The sequence below is a fragment of the Vigna umbellata genome, chromosome 4 (assembly GCF_029865625.1).
Source record: "Vigna umbellata cultivar VRB3 chromosome 4, Vumbellata_1.0, whole genome shotgun sequence".
In the NCBI taxonomy this organism is placed as follows: Eukaryota; Viridiplantae; Streptophyta; class Magnoliopsida; order Fabales; family Fabaceae; genus Vigna; species Vigna umbellata.
The window spans coordinates 34,492,015-34,512,458 of NC_142168.1; the positions used below are offsets into that span (position 1 = coordinate 34,492,015).

General features: G+C 26.7%; 3 protein-coding genes across 3 annotated transcripts; 1 reads left to right on the forward strand and 2 right to left on the reverse strand.

Moving 5' to 3' along the window:
- Positions 1-5,717: 5,717 nt before the first annotated feature.
- Positions 5,718-7,439, reverse strand: LOC124835491 (transcription factor MYB115-like). The gene is made up of 3 exons (XM_088111483.1): positions 6,959-7,439; positions 6,651-6,777; positions 5,718-6,029 (listed from the first exon to the last, which is right to left on the reverse strand). Exons 1-3 carry the CDS (start codon positions 7,408-7,410, stop codon positions 5,718-5,720), a joined length of 891 nt encoding a protein of 296 aa, XP_087967609.1. The 5' UTR covers positions 7,411-7,439.
- Positions 7,440-10,543: 3,104 nt separating this feature from the next.
- LOC124835493 (transcription factor MYB115-like) lies at positions 10,544-13,449 on the reverse strand. The gene is made up of 3 exons (XM_047310423.2): positions 12,842-13,449; positions 12,414-12,540; positions 10,544-11,021 (listed from the first exon to the last, which is right to left on the reverse strand). Exons 1-3 carry the CDS (start codon positions 13,417-13,419, stop codon positions 10,668-10,670), a joined length of 1,059 nt encoding a protein of 352 aa, XP_047166379.2. The 5' UTR covers positions 13,420-13,449; the 3' UTR covers positions 10,544-10,667.
- Positions 13,450-18,710: 5,261 nt separating this feature from the next.
- On the forward strand, positions 18,711-20,365 carry LOC124835490 (NDR1/HIN1-like protein 26). Its single transcript, XM_047310419.2, has one exon. It carries the CDS (start codon positions 19,227-19,229, stop codon positions 19,908-19,910), a length of 684 nt encoding a protein of 227 aa, XP_047166375.1. The 5' UTR covers positions 18,711-19,226; the 3' UTR covers positions 19,911-20,365.
- The last annotated feature ends 79 nt before the right edge of the window (positions 20,366-20,444 follow it).

A 20,444-nucleotide genomic window follows, 5' to 3' on the forward strand; every position in this document is an offset into this window, starting at 1 on the left:
CAAATATTTGCATTAAAATTTTAAAAAAATCTAAACTAGTTCTATTGAAATAGATTTGGATCCAAGTATTTGGATCTATATTGAGTCTTTAAAAATCCAATGCATACAGTCAAATAATAGCCACTCTTTTTGGATAATTATATTTAATACTTTTTTAAATAGTTATTGCTCATTCTTTAGTTGTTTCCACACCAAGATAATAATAAGAATATAAGTTAACATTGAAGAACAAAAATGACTTCGAACGATACTGACCTTATATATAAACTTTACAAAGGATAAAAGATATAAATAATAATAAAATAACTATCTATTAAAAATATATTACAATCACTATTGTTGAAGAACAAGAGCAATAACAAAAATAGATATATTCTTTAATTAGTAATGTGGTTGTTATTGTATCAAAGCATGAACCATGTCGGAATCACGTCTTGCAGGAAGTGCTTCTCTCGATAATGACGTTTTTCATCATGTTTCATCGCGCCTTTTAACGGAATAGCATATGAGCAAGAGAGAGTAGCAAAGGCACTTACGTGAGAGATAAGCAATCACGTACAGCGTCGTCTTCGGCTTCTTCGGCTGAGGTGACGGCGGAGAAGATTTTGGTGTTTTCCACAGATAAGACCACGGCGCCGTTTGCAAGGGTCGCAATCTTACCGGTCCCCAGCGTGATCACACGCGAGCCGATTTCGAATGGCTCCGTAAAGGTGTCGAGGTATTTGGTGGTGGTGGTGGCGCCGCCAAAGCCGAGGCGGCCGGAGGAGTGGCTTAGCTCTCCTCATTTGGAAATGGTGGACGGAAAGCAGAAACACAGGGTACAAAGCAAGTATAACAGTAATTCGCTTAACAGAGATATAAGCAGGGTTTAGGGTTTAACAATTAAAATATAAATAATATATTAATATTGATAATTACTTTATATTTTATTTTAAAATTTTATAAAATATATTTTAAAAATATCTATGAGTATCTAGATACCCACGAGTTTTAAAATACCTGCGGATATTTTTTAAATGAATATCCACGTAAGTAACGAGTAATTTTTGATTTTGCAAGTTAAGTAGTAATTAGGACACTATTTATGTTAAATTCCACTCGTTGTCATCTTAAATCTAACTTAATTTTTGGTCCAATTTAACCTAAAATTCAGGTTAACACATTTCAATTATTGGTTTTAGAGAATTTGCCTCAATTTTTTTTGTCCAAAATGATATGTCTTTGCCTTTTAACTCTAAAATAATCCAACTCAATACATGATCTAAGTGAAATATATTGTTTTTAGTAATGTTAAAATGAGATTAATCCACGAACCAACTCAATTTAACTTATTTTTATAGACTAAGAATTGATTCGACCAAAATGAATCAAATTGACTCGTTTTACCATTTCTAATTATTTTTTAAAATTAATTAGAGTCTTATAAGGAGATCAAACGACCTTAATTCACTTAAAAAAAATATTTTGTGTACTATTTTACCCCTCAATTAAAGACTCTTTTTGAAGACTTATTAAAAATAGACTAGAATTAATTCATTAGCCATATATCTAAGTTTACATATTTAAGAATAACTCTTCCAATAAAAAAGAACACACAAGGAACACACGAGGGTAGGAGAGAGAGAAAAGCAAATATTTTAGATTCATGACAATAATATTCTCAAGTTATTTATATTCAGTAGTGTTTATTGATATGTTATTGTAGTTGTCACTTATATTAATTATAATGATTGTATAATATCATAATGTAACTTATATTTAAGTTTTTACTCATTTTCAAGTAATAGCCACTCATTTTTGGATAATTATATCATATAACACATTTTTAAATAGTTATTACTCATTTTTTAGTTGTTCACTCCCACTGTTTGAGAAGATAATAACAAGAATATAAATTATATTGAAAAACAAAAATGACTTTGGATGATACTAATTAACCATATAAACTTTACAAACTATTTGTTAGGATAAAAGATATAAATAATAATAAAATAATTATCTATTTTAAAATATTACGATCACTATTGTCGAAGATAAATACGTAATTAAAATTTTCTTTTTTGTAATTAATAACTGAAATATTACTAAGACTAATTTGTAAGATATCCTAATTATATTAACATCTTATATACGGGTAAGTAGGACTATTTTAGAATGATTATTATACAATTTAATAAATAATTATAAATTGTGATTTGTGATTAAACGAAGATATAATACGGACTATATTTTCTCTTTTATATATTCTAACATAAAAGTTGATAAATTTGATGAATATATATTATTTATTTGTATTACACAAGTGAACTAATAATACTTAATGAAAGAATATTAAAGAATATTATTATTATTATTATTTGGAGATCACGTCCATTGGAGGACACCAAGTTTTTTTGTAAACAATTCTTTTTATCGTGTGTATATATATATATATATATATATATATATATATATATATATATATATATATATATTATCTTTAACAAATTAGCATCTATTCTTTTAAATACATTTATTTTTCTTATTACTTTTTTCATAAAAAATAGAATATCCAACATATTTTTAGATTTAAAATAAATCTTAAGAGAGTTAAAAATATGGAACCTACAAAAAAATTAAAAATACGATAAAATAATAATACAAATCCCGTACATATTCATATTAAATAGTAAATTACTAAATTTCAAAAAGATCAATATATTGATTAAATGAGTTAATGATGAATATATAAGTCATTAAGTCAGTTAATCTAATATATGTTAAAAAATTATATATCACTACTTACTCTAAAGTTAAAATCAAATTATCTTGCTAAAACACCTAATATCTCATATTTATAAACATAAATTCATATTCCAATTTTAGGAACACGATATCGATAATATAAAACAATTTTTTAATATCATAACAAGACAAATTCATAAACAATAAATAATCAAAATATCCCATTTTAGGAAATCATCATAACAAGACAAATTCACGAAAAATAATTAAAAAAAACCACGCTTTCATTAAAAAAAAAAATAGCAAAAATAAATGAACTCACAAGATTGGCTCATCCATTTTTTTTTTTCAGGACCATCATGCATGATTGCTTGAATTATTGGCTATGACTCATTTAACCACAAACAAACAATGCCAATACCAGCTCACTGCAATTAATGCTAAAAATAAATTAAACACAAATAATGAAAAAAATTAATTAATCAACCATGCTATAAAGTTGATAGTTTCTGGTTTACAAAATAATGAAAAAAAAATTAATTAATCTTAGTGATTTATCATACAAGGATCTAAATTATTCACATATAAAAATTTAAGAGGTTAAATATGTTTTTAATTATTAAATTATCACAAAAAATGTATTTTATTTCTAAATTAAATTATAAATATTTAATTCCTATAAAAGTAATTTATTGTGAAATTCTTGAAAAATACTATACATGTTCTATGTTGTAAGAAATATTTTACATGAATTTTATAAAGTAAAAGATTAAATACTTTATAATTTAATTTGAAGATGAAACCTAATTGTGTATAATAGTTTAGTAAAAAAATATATTATTTAACCTAAATTTAAGCATGAGTAAATTTTTTTTATATCAAATAGAAATAAATGAAATAAGAATTATATATATATATATAAAGATATAATATTGTGATGTTTTTGATATTTTATGGAGATATTTTAAGAGTAGTTGATGTTGAGTGTGTAGAAAATGAAGCAGTGAGATGGGAAGTGTGAAAAGAGTGGTTTGTGGCTGTGTTATAAGACACTTGCTAAGCCTATAATGGTATGTGTCCCACAAATCTTGTGGTGCATGTGCTGTTGGAACACTTAAATTGATTTCTTCTGTTGTGTGCATGTGACCATACACTCTGGTCTTCCTCAAGTTGGAGTTTTTCTGTACTACATGCCAAAGGTCAATCATCCCCTCTGTAAGGGACATATTCGGAAACAGTAACCCTTCCAAAAGGACACACTCAGAAAAAGGAAAAAGTAGGTATTGTAGCCCATGATCGTGGTAATAATCTGGATTATTTCAGATTAAATTTAGGTTAAATATGTTTTAAGTCCCTAAAGTATCAAGCGAATTTGTTTTTAGTTCCTCTTTTAAACTAAGGTACATTTTAGTCCTCCTCCTTCAGAAAAACCTTAATTTTTTGTCCTCAATAACTAACAGTGAGAGGATAAAAAATTAACGTTTTTTTTAAATAAAAGGACTAAAATGTATCTTACTTTCAAAGAAGAACTAAAAACAAATTCGCTTTGATAGTTTAGGGACTAAAAACATATTTAACCCATTAAATTTTAGTGTACTGTACACTTTTAATCATAAATCTTTTAACTTTTTACTGCATCTAATAATTTTACCTACTTTAGAAGTCGAGATTTAAACGGTTTAAATATATTTTTTTATCATCTAAAATGTTTTTTAAGAACAAAATATTGAAGTGTATAAACATACCAAGTTTGATGAATAAAATATAAAAAAATAAAATATCAATTTAAAAGACTCTTCAGAACAATGAACAATAAATCTGGAAGGATGTATTTCTCTTTTTTATAAATTTAATGAATTATTATCTCTACTTCTATTTATGTTCACGAAATAAAACAATAATCAAAGTTTTTTATATTATTGGTGTTGCATGGTGTTAACATTCATGATAGGATATTAATTAATATTTAGTTTCTTATTTAACATGTAAATGTCTTAACGCGAGGAATGAGATAGAATGTTTCACATTAGGTAGTGATAAAATAAAATAAAATTTTATTTTATAAATTGATTTTGTTAAATTAAATTAGATTTAAAAATATTTTTTAATAATTAATAATTTTTTATATATGTATTATTGATATGAAATTTGATATAAAAAGTATATTGTAGGAATTGGTATGAATTTTGAAAGGTTTAATTAAAGCTTAAGAATATAACAAATTTTGTATGCTTGTTTTAAGATATTTTGTTGTTAATTAATTAAATAATGTGATTATTACTTACTCTTTCCTTCTTCCATTTTGTTCTTTTTTTTTTTCTAACAAAAAGAAGTTGAACACCAAGTTACAGAAAATTAAAGAAGAAAAGAATGATTGGAGTGATTTGAAAGATAATAATGATTTATTTCACTGCAGACAAAATCAAAGATGAAAACAAAAAATATTTTAAACACTTATTATAATTAAAATTTTTAATATAAATTTAAATAAAAACACGTAAATTTATAAAATACTTAAAGTTTAACTAAAATAAATTTTATCATAAATATTAATATATTTATGATTAAGAAAAAGGTGTAAAAACTGCTTCAGGCATTGTTAATATTTAGCTTGTTCATTATATAAAAGTTGGCAAACTAGTGTATTATTTGTTCATCTGTATAAAAGCGTAGTTGAAAATATTAATAGTTTGGAAAAAAAGAAATTGATTGGAAAACCATATAGTCTGACAAAATAATAATAAAAATTATATTTTTGATTAAATCGAAACAGTTCTATAATAATTAGTCAACGAATTCAGGGGTTATTTTTGTTGGGTTTTAAGTTTAGGAGTATGAACTATGACAAATTATGGGCCTAGGCCCAATAGAAAATTAATCGGCTTAGTATATATATTACGGATATTTCTTGGCATGCTGTAAACATTTCTACCAATAGAAAAATAGTCTATTTATTATTGATTTACTTTTTAAACTGTTATTTTCTCTTGAAGCTAGCTCAACAAAAGAGCTAGCTCATCACAAGTGCATCCAAAGACATTTTTATTCTTCTTGTCTGAGGGTTTTCTGAGAACTTTTTCTTCAGTTGCAGTGACCCATTTAACATAGGCATGGAGGATTGAGCCTTTGTAGTGAGCTTTACTGTTCTTGTTGCAGTTTTGGCGTCGGATGGTTGCATTCCACCTGTTCTTGATGTCATTCTCAGTCCTACCACTCAATCTCTTTGCAATCTTTGACCATTTTCTTCCAAATTCTTGGTGCCCTTTGATCAAAATCATGTCTTCCTCCAAGCTCCATGATCCTTTCTGCACAATTATTTTCCAGATAAATTCAAATCACATCTTTTATATATATATATATATATTGAGAGAAAGAGACAAATAATATTGAATTAAAAAACTTGTCAAAAGTAGACTAAGATACCAAGTTCGAAAAATCAGCAAAAGATTAATTGGTATGTATGAAAGAGTTACACAATTATGTTATCACATGCGTAAATAGAATGCAAAAAATGTTTACATGAATTTTCTTAAAAAATAATTTTCAACTTGAATTCGCATAAACGCAATTTTAATTGCTTGAAATTTTCATTTTTCATATTTTTGACAGCAAGTTTGTGTTTTATTTATTACATGGCAATGACCATCATAAAAAGCCATAAGTGGTTGAAGAAAAATGGAAGGAGGATAATTGGATAATGGAAGAGAAAGGGGAAAAAGAAAATAGATCTAATACGATTAAAAAAAATATACTTATTTCTTAGAATTTTTTTTTATAAAAATTTATAAAAAAAGTCTCAAAAAGTATGAAAAAGTGATATTAGAATACTTTTATAAAATTACGTTTAACTTTACTCTTTCATCCCATTAATATTGATACACAGAAAATTAAGTAAATGTAAGAAATAAGAATTGAAAGAGAAAAACCCTAATGTTTGGCTGAAGATGGTTTTTCCATCTTTCTCGACATTGCTTCCCAATTCTGCCATGTAGTGATCTCGCAATTTGTGTCCATTTCTTGGGTCCGAATTGACTCACCAATTCCATAAGAGCTCTACAAAACCACAAATTCAGTTCAATTAAATGTTTTTCAATGAATTTTTTTCATAAACTAAAATCGATACATACAAATCTGTTATACTAAATATTTTTTTTTATTTGAGAAAAAACCATTTTTTTTTTGTAATAAGAAAAAGAAAAACCAAAACCAAAGAAAATGACAAAGAAAGAGATACCTATCTTCTTCAGGAGTCCATTGCCCTTTGATTATGTTATGATTAGCAATGTTGGTATCATTTTTGAGCTTTGCATTTTGATTATTGTCCCAGTGAAATTCACTCATCATCTCTAATTCACAGTTATTAAAGAGAGAAAAAGATAATGGTGATGATTTGGAACATGAAGCTTGAGATGGATGAGCCGACATGGTTTTCTGTGAAAATTTACATATGACTGTGTTTTTTTGGTTGCCATGCAAAGCATCCATGACAGTTTTGTTTGGTTCCAACGTCACAGAATGGTGACAGTGATCATTAGCAAAGCCTCCATAGAAAGGGGTGGTAACAGGGTTGGAACGAGCCTCCATCATAGAGGTAGGGTTGCAAACAGACATGTTCATGTTCATGTTCGTGTTCTTGTTCATGTTGTGGCATTGAAAAAGGTTGAAGGTGTTGGTGTGGTGAAACATGATGATGATGTTCAGAATCTTTGAATGAAACAAGGTTTGAATTTGTTGCTGCAAGTGAAACTCTACGTAAGTGAATATATATAGAGAAAAACAAACAGAACTAGGTTTGATGATGATGGTTTTCTTAACAATATTGTAACTAGGATGCAGATGCCAACAAAAAGGAATGAATCATAATCAATTCCTGGTTTTATGTTTTGAAAGAGGACAAATTAATCAAACTCAAATAAACTCTTTTAACTGCATGTTTTTGTCTCTTCTGTATGCAAATTAAAACTAGGGCTAAATATATATTTTTTTTCTCCAAACAGTTTTCAAGAATTTTATTTTATTTTTAAACTAAATATATCTTTATTTTGTTCTTTCATAAAATGGATACAATGTAAAATATCTATTTCATTAAATTGTATATGGAAATTATATCATACTGTGGAAGTTCTTTGGTAGTATGATAAATACTCCACATATATACCGTTTGGTGTAAATAATGTTTTATATGATTGCGTAAAATATATATGAACAAAATACTTACATATTTAATTTAACAATAAAACATATAATCATTAAAAATTATCTTTAATATTTTATTTGAGAAGTTGATTTCAGCGGGTAAGAAATTATTGTTTTATTTTAGTAAAAAAGCAAAATATTAATTTATTATTATTTTTACATTACTATAGGCTATAATTAGGTATGATCTTTAATATCTGAGAATTTGTCCGCCCTCAAATATTTCAATTTTATCATTTTATTTCATGTTGGGATTAAATTAACCTTTGAATGATTAAAGTCTTTTAGAAAATTGTAGATGTTGACCATGGCAATATACAATTTATAATAATTCAATTTTTTCTCAAATTAAAACCCATATCTTTTAACATTAAATCCAATCCATCTATTTGAAATTAAATTGGAATTAGATTAAATCAATTTTTGAAAATAAAAAATTAAGATACATCATAAGTCAAGTCAAGGAGGTTGAGGAAGAAGTCAAACTAAGTCGGTCCAAGTCTAAAATCGACTTAAGATACAGATCAAGTTTTGAGTTTTCCTAAGTTGAAGTTTAAACTAAGTTGGTTCAGAATGAAGGTCAATTTGAGTTAACCTAGGTCGAAAATTAAGATGAGTTTGTTCGAGCTGGAGCTCAAGACAAGTTAGTTTAGGTTAAGTCACCCCAAGCCAAAATTCAAGCTTAGTCGGTTAGGGCTAGAGTGCGAGTCGTGTTGGCCTAAGTGAAAGGTCAATCAAATGTTGATGGTGTCGATTTAAGTCAAAGATTGATCCAAGTCAACCCAAATTAGACCAAAGGTTGACATAGTTGACTTTGACTGAAGGTCGATTGTGTTGGCCTAAATCGAAGGTAGACTGAGTTTCCTTGATTGAAGTCAATCAAGTTGACGCTAGTTGAAAGTCAACTAGGTTGATCTTAGTCGAAGATTGGTTCAAATTGATCCCAATCATAGATAAGTCAAGTTGGCCCCAATTAAAGGATGATCCAAGTCAACCTTAACCAAAGATTAGCACAAGTTGGCTCTAGTCAAAAGTTGGTACGAGTCAACTCTGACCGAAGATCGACTTTGTCCATATCTAATAAACCTAATAATTATATATATAAAATTTATCTCATAGAATTTAATTTAATTTACAAAATTAAAGTAATCTAATTTAAATTAAACTTAAAGTTTTTTAAATCTATTTAATCTAGTTCAAATGAAATTATAAATTCAATCCAATTTATTATATCTAAATTAAATCTAGAATGGATTTTGGAAAAACCATTATATCAAACCACAATAAACACACAAAAAATATGTATTATGTAAGGTATAATTAATAAGTCTTAAAAGCAACTTGAATAAAGTTCGTATCTCTAAAAAAAACACATTATTTAAGGACATACATAATAATGGAAGCATCTTTTTGTATATATGTTGGAAAATGTAATGTGTGGTTTTATTAGAATACCACATCTGAATAACTTGCACTCAATTTTATAAAAGTTCAGTAATTTTTTAAATTAATTTTAAAATGTTATGAGACACTCCAACAGAAAAGTTGCTTTAAGAACCTCTAAGCTTCTCTAGTATAAATACTTTATTATATTTAAAATTCCTTGATAAATAATTGCTTATAATCACAACCACGTATAGGGATATACGAACTTGATGCCTTGATTTTATTTTTAATAATTTTTTATTGCGGATAGAATAATAATATTCTTTTTCATTACATCAAATACTTGAGTACATATATTTTTTTAATTTTTCTTTGATTTTGTAATTTGTTATTGCTACTTTATTTAAAAGTTAGGTGCAATATTTGGAATCAAACGAATATATTAATTTTTACTTATTTTAATTGAAGATAGAAATTTTATTATTGATATTTGTTATGAGACAAACTCACAGTAAAACATTTACAATTTCAATATTGTGTTACATTAGCTAATATTTCATTCTATTTGTTGCTACTGTTTGGTTTTTCTAGTTTTAAACTATTGTTTTCGTCTCGGTATTATCTGGCTGATTCCGTTCGATTTTATTATGTAAATTTTAGTTATAAGAAGAGACTTATTTTTATTTTTAATTTGTTATTGTTATTTCGTTTTTATCATTTGTAAAAACCCGTTTATAAATGTTTTAACTAAATTTAAAACTCTGATTTTTTTATATTTGAACCCCACCTACGTTTCTAATAAGGTGATATATGTTTTGACAAGCATGATGTCTTAAGAAAAAAGGTCGATAGGTCGATGTTTTTTTTGTATTTCAAAAAGATGAATTTTAAGTTTGACTTAATTTTATAAAATTAAATTATAAAATAAGGTTCGTGTTTATATACTTTAAATTAGTTTTTTCTTTAATTGAAATAGAATTTTCAACAAAATAATAAAAATGAAAAACTCTTATTTTTCATCTACACCAACCCTTCAATATACCATAAAATAGAAAAGAAAAATGTAAAAAGAATTAAAGATCTTAAATGGGTGCTCTCAACCCTTATTTTTCATCTAGAACAAACCCTTATACATGAATAGATATTAATCAAATTCTTAATTAAAAAGTACTCCAAACAAATAGAGAGTGGTTCAAGTTTTTTGAAGTGAAAAACATAATTTTTATTCAAGCTCAAACTTTCAATTCATAAACATTTATATGTGACTGCAAGAATAAAAGCTTTTGTTCATTAAAGCTTACTAAATTAGAAATGTAACTGCAGAAAAACACATAAAACAAGAGATGGTAAAGTAAAAGATATCATATACCCACATTCCTAGCTAAATTGGTATTTCCATCAAGCATGTTATATGAACATTGATCCTTCTTATTATTCTTGCTGACAGATTTCTTCTGAACTCTTGCAGCTTCTTCAGTAACAGTGACCCTTTTGATGTATGCATGGAGCATTGATTCATCGTAATTATTAGGGTTGTCATTGTTCTTGTTGTTGTTCCTTTTATAGTCTTGCCGACGCTTGATACCATTCCAATGGTTTTTTATGTTGTTCTCAGTTCTCCCAGGTAATCTTTTTGCAATTTCAGACCATTTGTTTCCAATTTCTTGGTGAACTTTCATCAGAATCATGTCTTCTTCCAGGGTCCATGATTCCTTCTGAACAATTTAGTTAATTCAGAAAGAGTTATGTGATACATGTTCTTCAAATTAATTATGTACAGAATGAATAGAATAATCATGTTTTATTTGATAATTCACATGGATTAATGAAGTTGTGTTGCATAATCTTTGATAAGAATTTATTTAAGAATGATAAATAAATTTTTAAAATTGTAAGAAACGAATGAAATATTTAAATAACATTTTATATAAAAATATTATCACGAATTTGGCTTTTTTTTAATTGGGGTCTACATATCAAAGTATATCAAATATGAATAAAAGTCACATAAGAAATATATTCTTAAATAAAAATACTAATAACGATCAAGAACTGAAAAAAAAAATGTTATATTAAATGATTTTCAAAACCGACAAGAATCGACTGGACTTGTAAACTCGTTCACTTTGACTCGCTGTTGAAACTAAAAGAGAAAAATACCATGTATATTAACAAAACCAACAAAGAAATGAAATATTTATATAAAATTTCATAAAGAAATTATTAAATAACCTTTATTTATAAAATATTATTTATTTGAAAAAATGTGATTTTAGTCCTTTTAAAATATCTTAAATTTAGTTTTGGTGCATTCGAAAATTAGAGAAAAATAAGAAAAAATATTCTAGGGAATTTATTTTGAACTTTACATATTTTATCCTTAATTCTTTTTTATTGAAATACATGATGTACGAGTAGATATCTATAAACTTCATATTACAACTAAATTAAATTTTAAAATATAAATCTAATTTAATTATTGTAAACAATGAAAATATAAATGACAAAACAATTAAGGTTCTAGGGTTAAATTTAATATCTAATTAGCTTATGTGTTTAAATAAATGTGATAAAAATTTCAAGTCATATATTACCTCACCTGAACAGTTTAGGTTGTAGGGTTATAGACTACTATAAATTACAAATAAATTTAATAAAAGTAACTCAATAAAATGTCATTTTTATATATAAAAAATTAATTACAAAACTTTTTTCAGTATTGTGAATAAATATATTCGTATTAGTAACATAATATGATTTGAATATAAATAAATTCATAATTCAATTAACTCTATGACATTCATCTCCAATATACACTATGAAGAGAGAGAGAACCATCTAATGAACTAATTTAGTTGCATAATTTTTCAATCTTTGACACAAATTAATATGAATTAATTGAATGTTTAATTAGTGTAATTTATTACATAATACATGTCCTATTTTTATATAATTAAGTTCAAACTTTGATGTTATGATTCACAAAAAAGATGGGAAGTATATATATATATATATATATATATATATATATATATATATATATATATATATATATATATATATATATGTATGTATATATGAGAAATAAAAATGGAAAAAGAAGAGACCTTAATGTTTGGCTGAAGATGGTTGTACCATCTTTCTCGACATTGCTTCCCAATCCTTCCGGGTAGAAATTTTGCAATTTGGGTCCATTTCTTCAACCCAAATTCATTCACCAATTCCACAAGACTACTGTAAAAAACAACAGACTTTAATTAATTAAAATTCATGATCTTCTATCATTAAAAAAAGTCTTAAATGAACTCAAAGTTCATCCTCTCAATACAATTTCTTTGTCTTTTTAGTAAACAAACACAATAAAAATTGTGGTCCCATAATTAATAACTTTTCACTAAATTTAGCCACTAATTATTGACTTGTTTTTGCATTGTAAAACATAAAAAAAAAAACAAAAATATTACAAAATTTCAAACATAAATAAATGTAAATACACACACAAGATTACAAAATATATGTTTGTATTTATTTATACCTGTCTTCTTCAGGAGTCCACCACCCTTTGATTATGAGATCATTAGTATCTTTTTTCATCTTTATCTTTTGATTACTTTTCCATTTGTATTGGGTAATATTAGGAAAAGAAAGAGGTGAAGGTGAGTTGGAAGAAGAAGAAGCATAAGATGGATGAATCATGGTTTTTTGAGAGAAATCCCATATGACTTTGCCTTCATGTTGGCCATGCAAAGCATTGTTGTTGTTTGGTGGTGGCAACATCATAGGGTGGTGATGGGAAACATTGGCAAAACCTCCTATGGAAGACCCTAAAGAAGGTGTTAACATCCCACAAAAAGGAGTTGTGGTGGGTTTTAAAGGACCCTCAAACAAAAAGTTAGGGTTTTGGGTAGGTATCCCAAAGGTGTGATCTTGAATATGGTGGAAAGTGTTGTTGGGATGAAACATGATGGGTGGTGGTGGTGATGATGGAATCAGAATAGGGCTTTGTGAGGGAAACATGGTTTGGATTTGTGGCATCATGTTAGGGTTTGTGGGGAAATGAGTTGAAAGGAATGGGTGTTGTAGTTGCCCTTGGAAGCTTGGATCAAACTCCATGCAGAAAAGCTCAACAATTTAGTCACTTATGGAGAAGAGAGGTAGAGAGAAGGTAGAATATGTTGAATGTGATGTGGGGGAATACGTATCTTATAATTATAGATTTTGCTTTTCAGAAAGTTGAGAAATTATAAAGGATATCCATCCTTGTTAAATGAAAATATACATAAAAGAATAATTGGAAAAATTAATAAATGTATTTTTGAAATTGTAAAACAATAAATTAAAAAAAAATACAAATTAAGAGAGTAAATGTTGTTGAAAGTCTTACATCGATTAGAAATAAGATTAGAATATGATAGTTAGTATAATTCTCATCTTACAAATTAGTTTATAAAATTGAGTTAAACTTAATGTTATTTTTTAATATTGTTTTAAAGTCATGAGTTATATATATCTTAATCAAATTTGGTGTTTATTGTATTTATTATTACGTCTATTAATATTTAGTTTCACACGAGCTAATTTTGACATGTAAAGTTAGGTTTAAAATTCATTAACTTAATCAAACAAAACAAAATTATAAAATAAAGTTTCTACTACTATAACGCGATCTTTTATTTGACCCATGCCTGATTTTTAACATTATTTTCTCACATCAAGGACTAATATCTCAAGCATAGGACTTTGTGGGTGATCCAATAAATTCAAAAAAATTTGTGAAAATGAGTTATGTGAATTTAAACTAAATTTAGTTTCATAAAACCATCTTTGTAAGATAAAATTTATATTTACTTATATTTGATGTAATTTAACATTATTTTGTTGGAAATTATCTCCAATCATCTAATTTTGAAAATAAAAGTTAAATCAAAATATTTTAAAACATGACAGAAATTATAAAGTAGGGATAAGAAGAAATGGAAAAATAAATAGTAAACGAAAATGTGAAAATTTTCTACGGCTATGTTTCATAGTTACTATGACGGTTGACATTCTACATTTTCCTACTTCTAAAAAGAAAAGAAGGTTATATTTTCCCATTTGTTTTATATTAGAGTAATAAATAATTCATAAACACTCCATTAATACTTTTTATTGTTTGCATTATATATATATATATATATATATATATATATATATATATATATATATATATATATATATATTGTGGGGATAATTTCTCTTTCTATGATATCATATATTATATTTACGTTTTTTTTTCATTTAAAAATTTTCTAACTCTATCATTAAAAAAATTGTATTTCTAAGAAGCTAATTAACATTGTATGTTGCATAAGATTTTTTTTTTCATTTTCACCATTTTTTAGCAAAATTCTTTTGGAAAAAATCAAAGGTAAGACCCTTTAAATTCAGAAAAGTATCGCTTAAGAAAAGTTAAGAGACTTTTTAATAAAGTTCCAAACCACAAATATTTTTATTATGGTTTTGGTAAAAATGTAAAATCAAGTGTATGTATTATATATATATATATATATATATATATATATATATATATATATATATATATATAACTTTCAATTTTAATATTTTATTTTAGACTAACAACTCATATATTAATATATCATTGATGTATATTAATTATCTCTCATAAGAAAACACTCACACTTCTCTCGTGAAATTTTTTTAATATGAAATAATTCCAAGATAATTATCCTACAAAATGTGCATATCAATTAATATAATATGTTTATTATATTATTATTATTATTTTAACAATTATTATATATTAATAACAATAAGAAAAGATAATTGCTTTCAATATATTATAATATATATTAATAAATAAAATGAGATAATTTAACATCTTGATAAGACACATTTAAGAGAAAAAATATTATTTTTATGTGAAAAATAATTAATATGCATTTATGATCCGTTAATATATATAGTTATTAAAATAAAATAGAAGATTAAGAGACATAATATATACTTCAAGTAACTGACTCCTTAAAATGATAACACTTTTTCTTGACTTATTTAATGTTCCCTTTTACATTTAATACATTATTCATTATGAAGTCATTGCATATTAAAATTTAATAACATGCTATGCCTTTATATATATTGAAAAATAAATATTGAAGTTTTAAAAGTGAAGAGACATTAATTATTAGAGAAAATACATGTGTATACTTCCTTTTAACTGTAGAAATTTTGAATATTTTCAATACAATAATCACAATATTACACTAATATAAATTCAATTAATTTTAATTACAAATGAAGATGAGAGAAAATATTATTGTGCATGTACTACTAATGTACTTCTAAGTGTAGTTGTAGAAAAAAAAAATGTAACCATATTTTAAATGTATAAAAAATACTATCAGAAGAGTGTAGAGATATGTTAATTAAATACTTTATTTAGAGAAGAGTATAAGTTTTTACGTAATATTAATTAGTTTTTATATATGCACAAAAAAAGTAAAATAAAAATATAACTATATTACTTAGATAAAAATAATTTATGACATAATGTGAAAAATGACAGGATAGGCTACATCATCTTAAAAACTTGATTGGTGCATAAAAGATAATAATGTTTAAAATATTTAATAGAATTTAAAAAATAAAATAAAAAATATTGTATTGTTTCTCATATTATGAACTATTAATTTTATAAACAAATATTATTTATTGATGGAAATTTTTTTATTTTAATAAAATTTATTATTATTAATTTATTTTAATCATCATATTTATTATTATTTATTCTCTTTTATAAATACAACTTAGGTGGATGAAAAAAATATAACAAACACAATAATTTATATTAAACAATTTATATAAAATATTATCAAGTGAGACTTTGGAATTATTTCTTTAGTTATAATTTTATTCTGTTGTTTCACTTTATCAATTTTTTATATATCAGTTTTATTATTATTATTTATTTTGATTATTTTTTTAGATTTTTATAAGAAACAATTAATATTTTACTTGATTTATTATTATTTCTTTTATTGTAAAATTTAAAGATAATATTATATAAAATGTTTGTTATATAGATATATTTAATTTAAGTCACTTTTACGGGAAACACTTGAATTAAAATATGAATAATATGAATATGTGAAAGAAAAGTTTATGTAAATATTTATTTTAAATGATTGATAATAAATCTATTTTTATAATCACAAATTTGAAAATATTATTTATGACATAAGATTAAAAAAAACTTTGATATTTTAATATTTTGCTTGTTTCTTTGTATCAAGATCACAGGAAGAAGTTAAACGACATCACTTCGAAGACAAGGAGCTTATCAGAAATTCATAATCGAATTAGATACAAACTCTGATACCCGCAACAATATCTTCGTGAAGAAGAAAAAGGAATAAAACATGATTACACATAATTTATATGTAGTAAGCCGAACAAATTCCAACTTACCGTCATGCTAAACTTCAATAATAATGGTCAAGTTGAGTCTCAATGTTAAAAGAAGAAAATTGATCCAACCCAAATTTAAGCAAAAGTTGGTGGCAATAATCTCTGATGAAAAGTCATCTGAGAATTATTTCAAAAGTGTTAAGAGTAATTCATAATATTGAACAAAAAGTCATTCGAGAAGAAACTCGAGAGAAAGGATGAAGTATGTGTGATATTCTCTGGTAGAGTGTCGATGTCATAACTAAGGATGTTTCATCAAATCAAAAATATGAGGAAAGAATAGGTTCTTAAGTTTGTTCATTGTTACTCACCTGTCTTTTCTAAAAGTCTACTAAGTAAACCATTAATAATATTTCCCATTGAAAACTGCTATGCACTGCATAGCTAGCAATTTGGGTGGTACTAGTATGAAGTTACATCATCCTTCATTAAAAGCTCAAAGTTTCATCAAAATCATCTTCAGAGGAAAAGAGAATTACTCTCTACAAGTGTTTGACAAGACAATCCTTTGATAAGGAAGACAACAAGGAGGATCACTAACTTGATCTTTTAGACATGAAATATAAAGAGTCTAAAATATGAGAAGAGGTAGCAAAGCAAAGACTTTCACAACCATACAATAAACGAGTTAAAGAACGAGCTTAAGCAAGGAGAAGCCAGAAAAGATAAACTTGAAATTCTTTATAATGCACTAGTGCAGACAAGGGCTTTTGCAGTGGTTATTTTGGAGATTATTCTTCGATTCTTTAACCGAAGTATATTCAGACAAGGTATATATATCTTCGGATATATATATATATATATATATATATATATATATATATATATATATATATATATATATATGCTTTGGTTCATAACGGAAGACTATTATTTAATTTATGCGTTGATTCTTTTTTTAATAAGAATCAAAACCTATTCCAATATTTATTTTAAAAAAATTAATTTCTTTCCACCATAGAATTATGGTGCTCCCCACCAACAAACAAAGTCACCACTACCTTTCTCACCTTCACATTGAACAAAAGAGTTTAAAAAAATATTTGCATTAGAAAAAACAAATTATGAAACAAAAAAAATGTAAGTTAAAAAAAGAACCTATAACCACTTTCGAAATGGGAAGAAAAGGGATGCTCGTAGTGACAACGCCACGACACAATTCGCGTTGGTTATAAGAAAGAGAAGGAAAGAGAGTGGAGAAGTGACAACGAAAGTGACACTATATGGTTTGCGTTTGGAGACGAGAAAGAGAGTAAAGTCATTCTTGCAATGGAGAATTGATGCAAAGTAAATGAAAAAATGTTAGTGGGAATGTAATTTTAATCTTAATAGACAAATAGGCCTTAGAATCAAAGCATATAATTTTTCAAATAAATTCAAAAATGTCACTTATGACATTTTTGTAAATATTTACACAACTATAGGCCTTGGTTTTTTGTCTATAGTTTTTAAAATAATTTCAAAAATGTCACTAGCATTTTTGTAAATATTTACATAACTATAGGCTTCGATTCTTAAAGAACTGATGCTTACAATTGTGTAAATATTTACAAAAATATCGCTAGTGATATTTTTTAAATTATTTAAAAATTTTTAGACCTCGTTTCTTTAAATAATTTGAGCCTATAATTATGCAAATATTTATAAAAGTTTCACCACTGACAGTTTTGAAATTATTTGTATAATTATAGGTCTCGATATTTTAGAAAACGAAAGCATATACCAGTATATGCTTTGGTTGTTTTCAAATCGAAGCCTATAATTGAACAAAAATTTCAAAAATGCTACTGTCTTTTGAAAGACTTCGTTTTTCTTGAGACAGAAGCATATTAAGCGATTTCAAATTTTTTTTTAATAATGATGTCACTTCATTAGAGACTTTATAACTTTCGGCATGAATCAAATACAACAAGTAATATCATTGACTAGAGATAACAACATTACATATGGAGGTATGGAGGAGTAGGAAGAGATAACAACATTTAAGAACTCATTGCTAAAGTACAAAAATATTGGATATAGGTTCTTTTTTTAACTTACAAATGGGATTCTTATCATTTAGAAAATTAAAATCGCCTATTCTCACCAAACAGCTCTCAAGTAGGTAAACTTACTTCTTAGATGTGAAGTTGTGCAATCTCAAAAATCCATATAACATAAACTTCCAGTAACTTCAAATCCTCACTACAGAACAAGACATAGTAAAATATGTCAGAAGTTTTCTTTAGCTATTTCAGTTTGAACTGTTCAGATACAACAAAAGCACACAAAAACGTTGTTTTCTTTTCTTACGTACGAGAAGATGCAACGGAAGAGACAAAGTTCTTATTCTTTCCTTCCGCCATCTACCAAACTTAAAATCCCTTACTTTCCTTCTTCTCTCTTTGTGACTTCACTACAAAACCACAAATTCCAACATCATCACCATTTCCAACGTTTCACACACCAAAATGCACAACAACGACCACATACCCGTTCACCACGTCCATGGTCCGAACCCGAAACCCATGAAACTGAACCGCCACCGCTCAGTCCGTTACTACGTCCATCGGGTCCACGAAAGCCTCACAACGCGGGTCTCCAAAATGATCTGCGCCTCATTCTTGGGCCTCCTTTTCATTTTGGGCCTCATCACATTCATCCTCTGGCTCAGTCTCCGGCCCCACAGGCCCAGGTTTCACATCCACGAGTTCAACGTGCCCGGTCTGACCCAAAATTCCGGGTTCGAAAACGCCGTCATAACCTTCAAGGTATCTGCGCGAAACGCCAACCAGAAAATCGGTGTTAACTATGAGTCCATGAGTGGAGCGGTTTTTTACCGGGACCAAAAAATCGGCTACACGCCGTTACTTTTTCCGTTTTATCAAGAGCCCAAGAACACCACGGAGGTAGACGGCGAACTTAGTGGCGCCTCGTTGACCGTTAGTAGTGAGCGGTGGTCGGAGTTCCAGAGCGACAGGACTGACGGTAGCGTGGTGTTCCGCTTGGAATTAACGTCTGTGATCAGATTCAAGATTTCATCGTGGAAGAGCAAGCGTCACACGATGCACGCCAACTGTGATGTGGGAGTAGGATCCGACGGTTCCCTGTTGACCAATTTCAAAGACAAGAGATGCCCCGTTTATTTCTCTTGAACTTTTAAGTAAGAAAATGAAAAAAAAAAATCACTAATTTCTTTCTGCTCTAAATAATTCATTAACTTATTTTCTTCTTTTCTTTTTTCACCCTATTTTTATTATCTTAATTTTTATTTATTTTAAATATTCATTGTTGTTTCATATATGTTTATTTTTATTAACTTTTTCAACTTGGTAAAATAAATGTATAACGAGTAATGCATACCAAAATAATTTTATCTTAAATATATATATATAGAGTCTACACGTTTAATGTTCTGCACCGTGCTATATTATTTTTTATTTTTCACAAACCTCAGAAGAAAAGTTTACTAACTTTTATTTTATAAAACTCTTGTTCAATTTTTTTTGTTAAACGGAGCTATATTTCCAGCAGCTCATGTATGAGAAACCACATCAAGAAAGACACATCTAAAGCTTATTTCCTTGTTCGGATAGGTTATCAGTGTGTGACTCACCTTCAAGCCAAAAGAAACTCACTGGCATGAATGGTGATATATGCTAGTTTCCTTAATCTGAAAGTATTGGAAA

Excerpts from the sequence above, each read along its gene's own strand:
- LOC124835491 (XM_088111483.1), bottom strand. The coding sequence starts at position 7,410 with ATGTTTCACCACACCAACACCTTCAACCTTTTTCAATGCCACAACATG. Across the intron at positions 6,778-6,958 it reads TGGACTCCTGAAGAAGATAG|AGCTCTTATGGAATTGGTGA; the intron begins GTATCTCTTTCT and ends GTGGTTTTGTAG. Across the intron at positions 6,030-6,650 it reads ATCTTCAGCCAAACATTAGG|AAAGGATCATGGAGCTTGGA; the intron begins GTTTTTCTCTTT and ends ATAATTGTGCAG.
- LOC124835490 (XM_047310419.2), top strand. The coding sequence starts at position 19,227 with ATGCACAACAACGACCACATACCCGTTCACCACGTCCATGGTCCGAAC.
- LOC124835493 (XM_047310423.2), bottom strand. The coding sequence starts at position 13,419 with ATGGAGTTTGATCCAAGCTTCCAAGGGCAACTACAACACCCATTCCTT. Across the intron at positions 12,541-12,841 it reads TGGACTCCTGAAGAAGACAG|TAGTCTTGTGGAATTGGTGA; the intron begins GTATAAATAAAT and ends TGTTTTTTACAG. Across the intron at positions 11,022-12,413 it reads ATCTTCAGCCAAACATTAAG|AAGGAATCATGGACCCTGGA; the intron begins GTCTCTTCTTTT and ends TAAATTGTTCAG.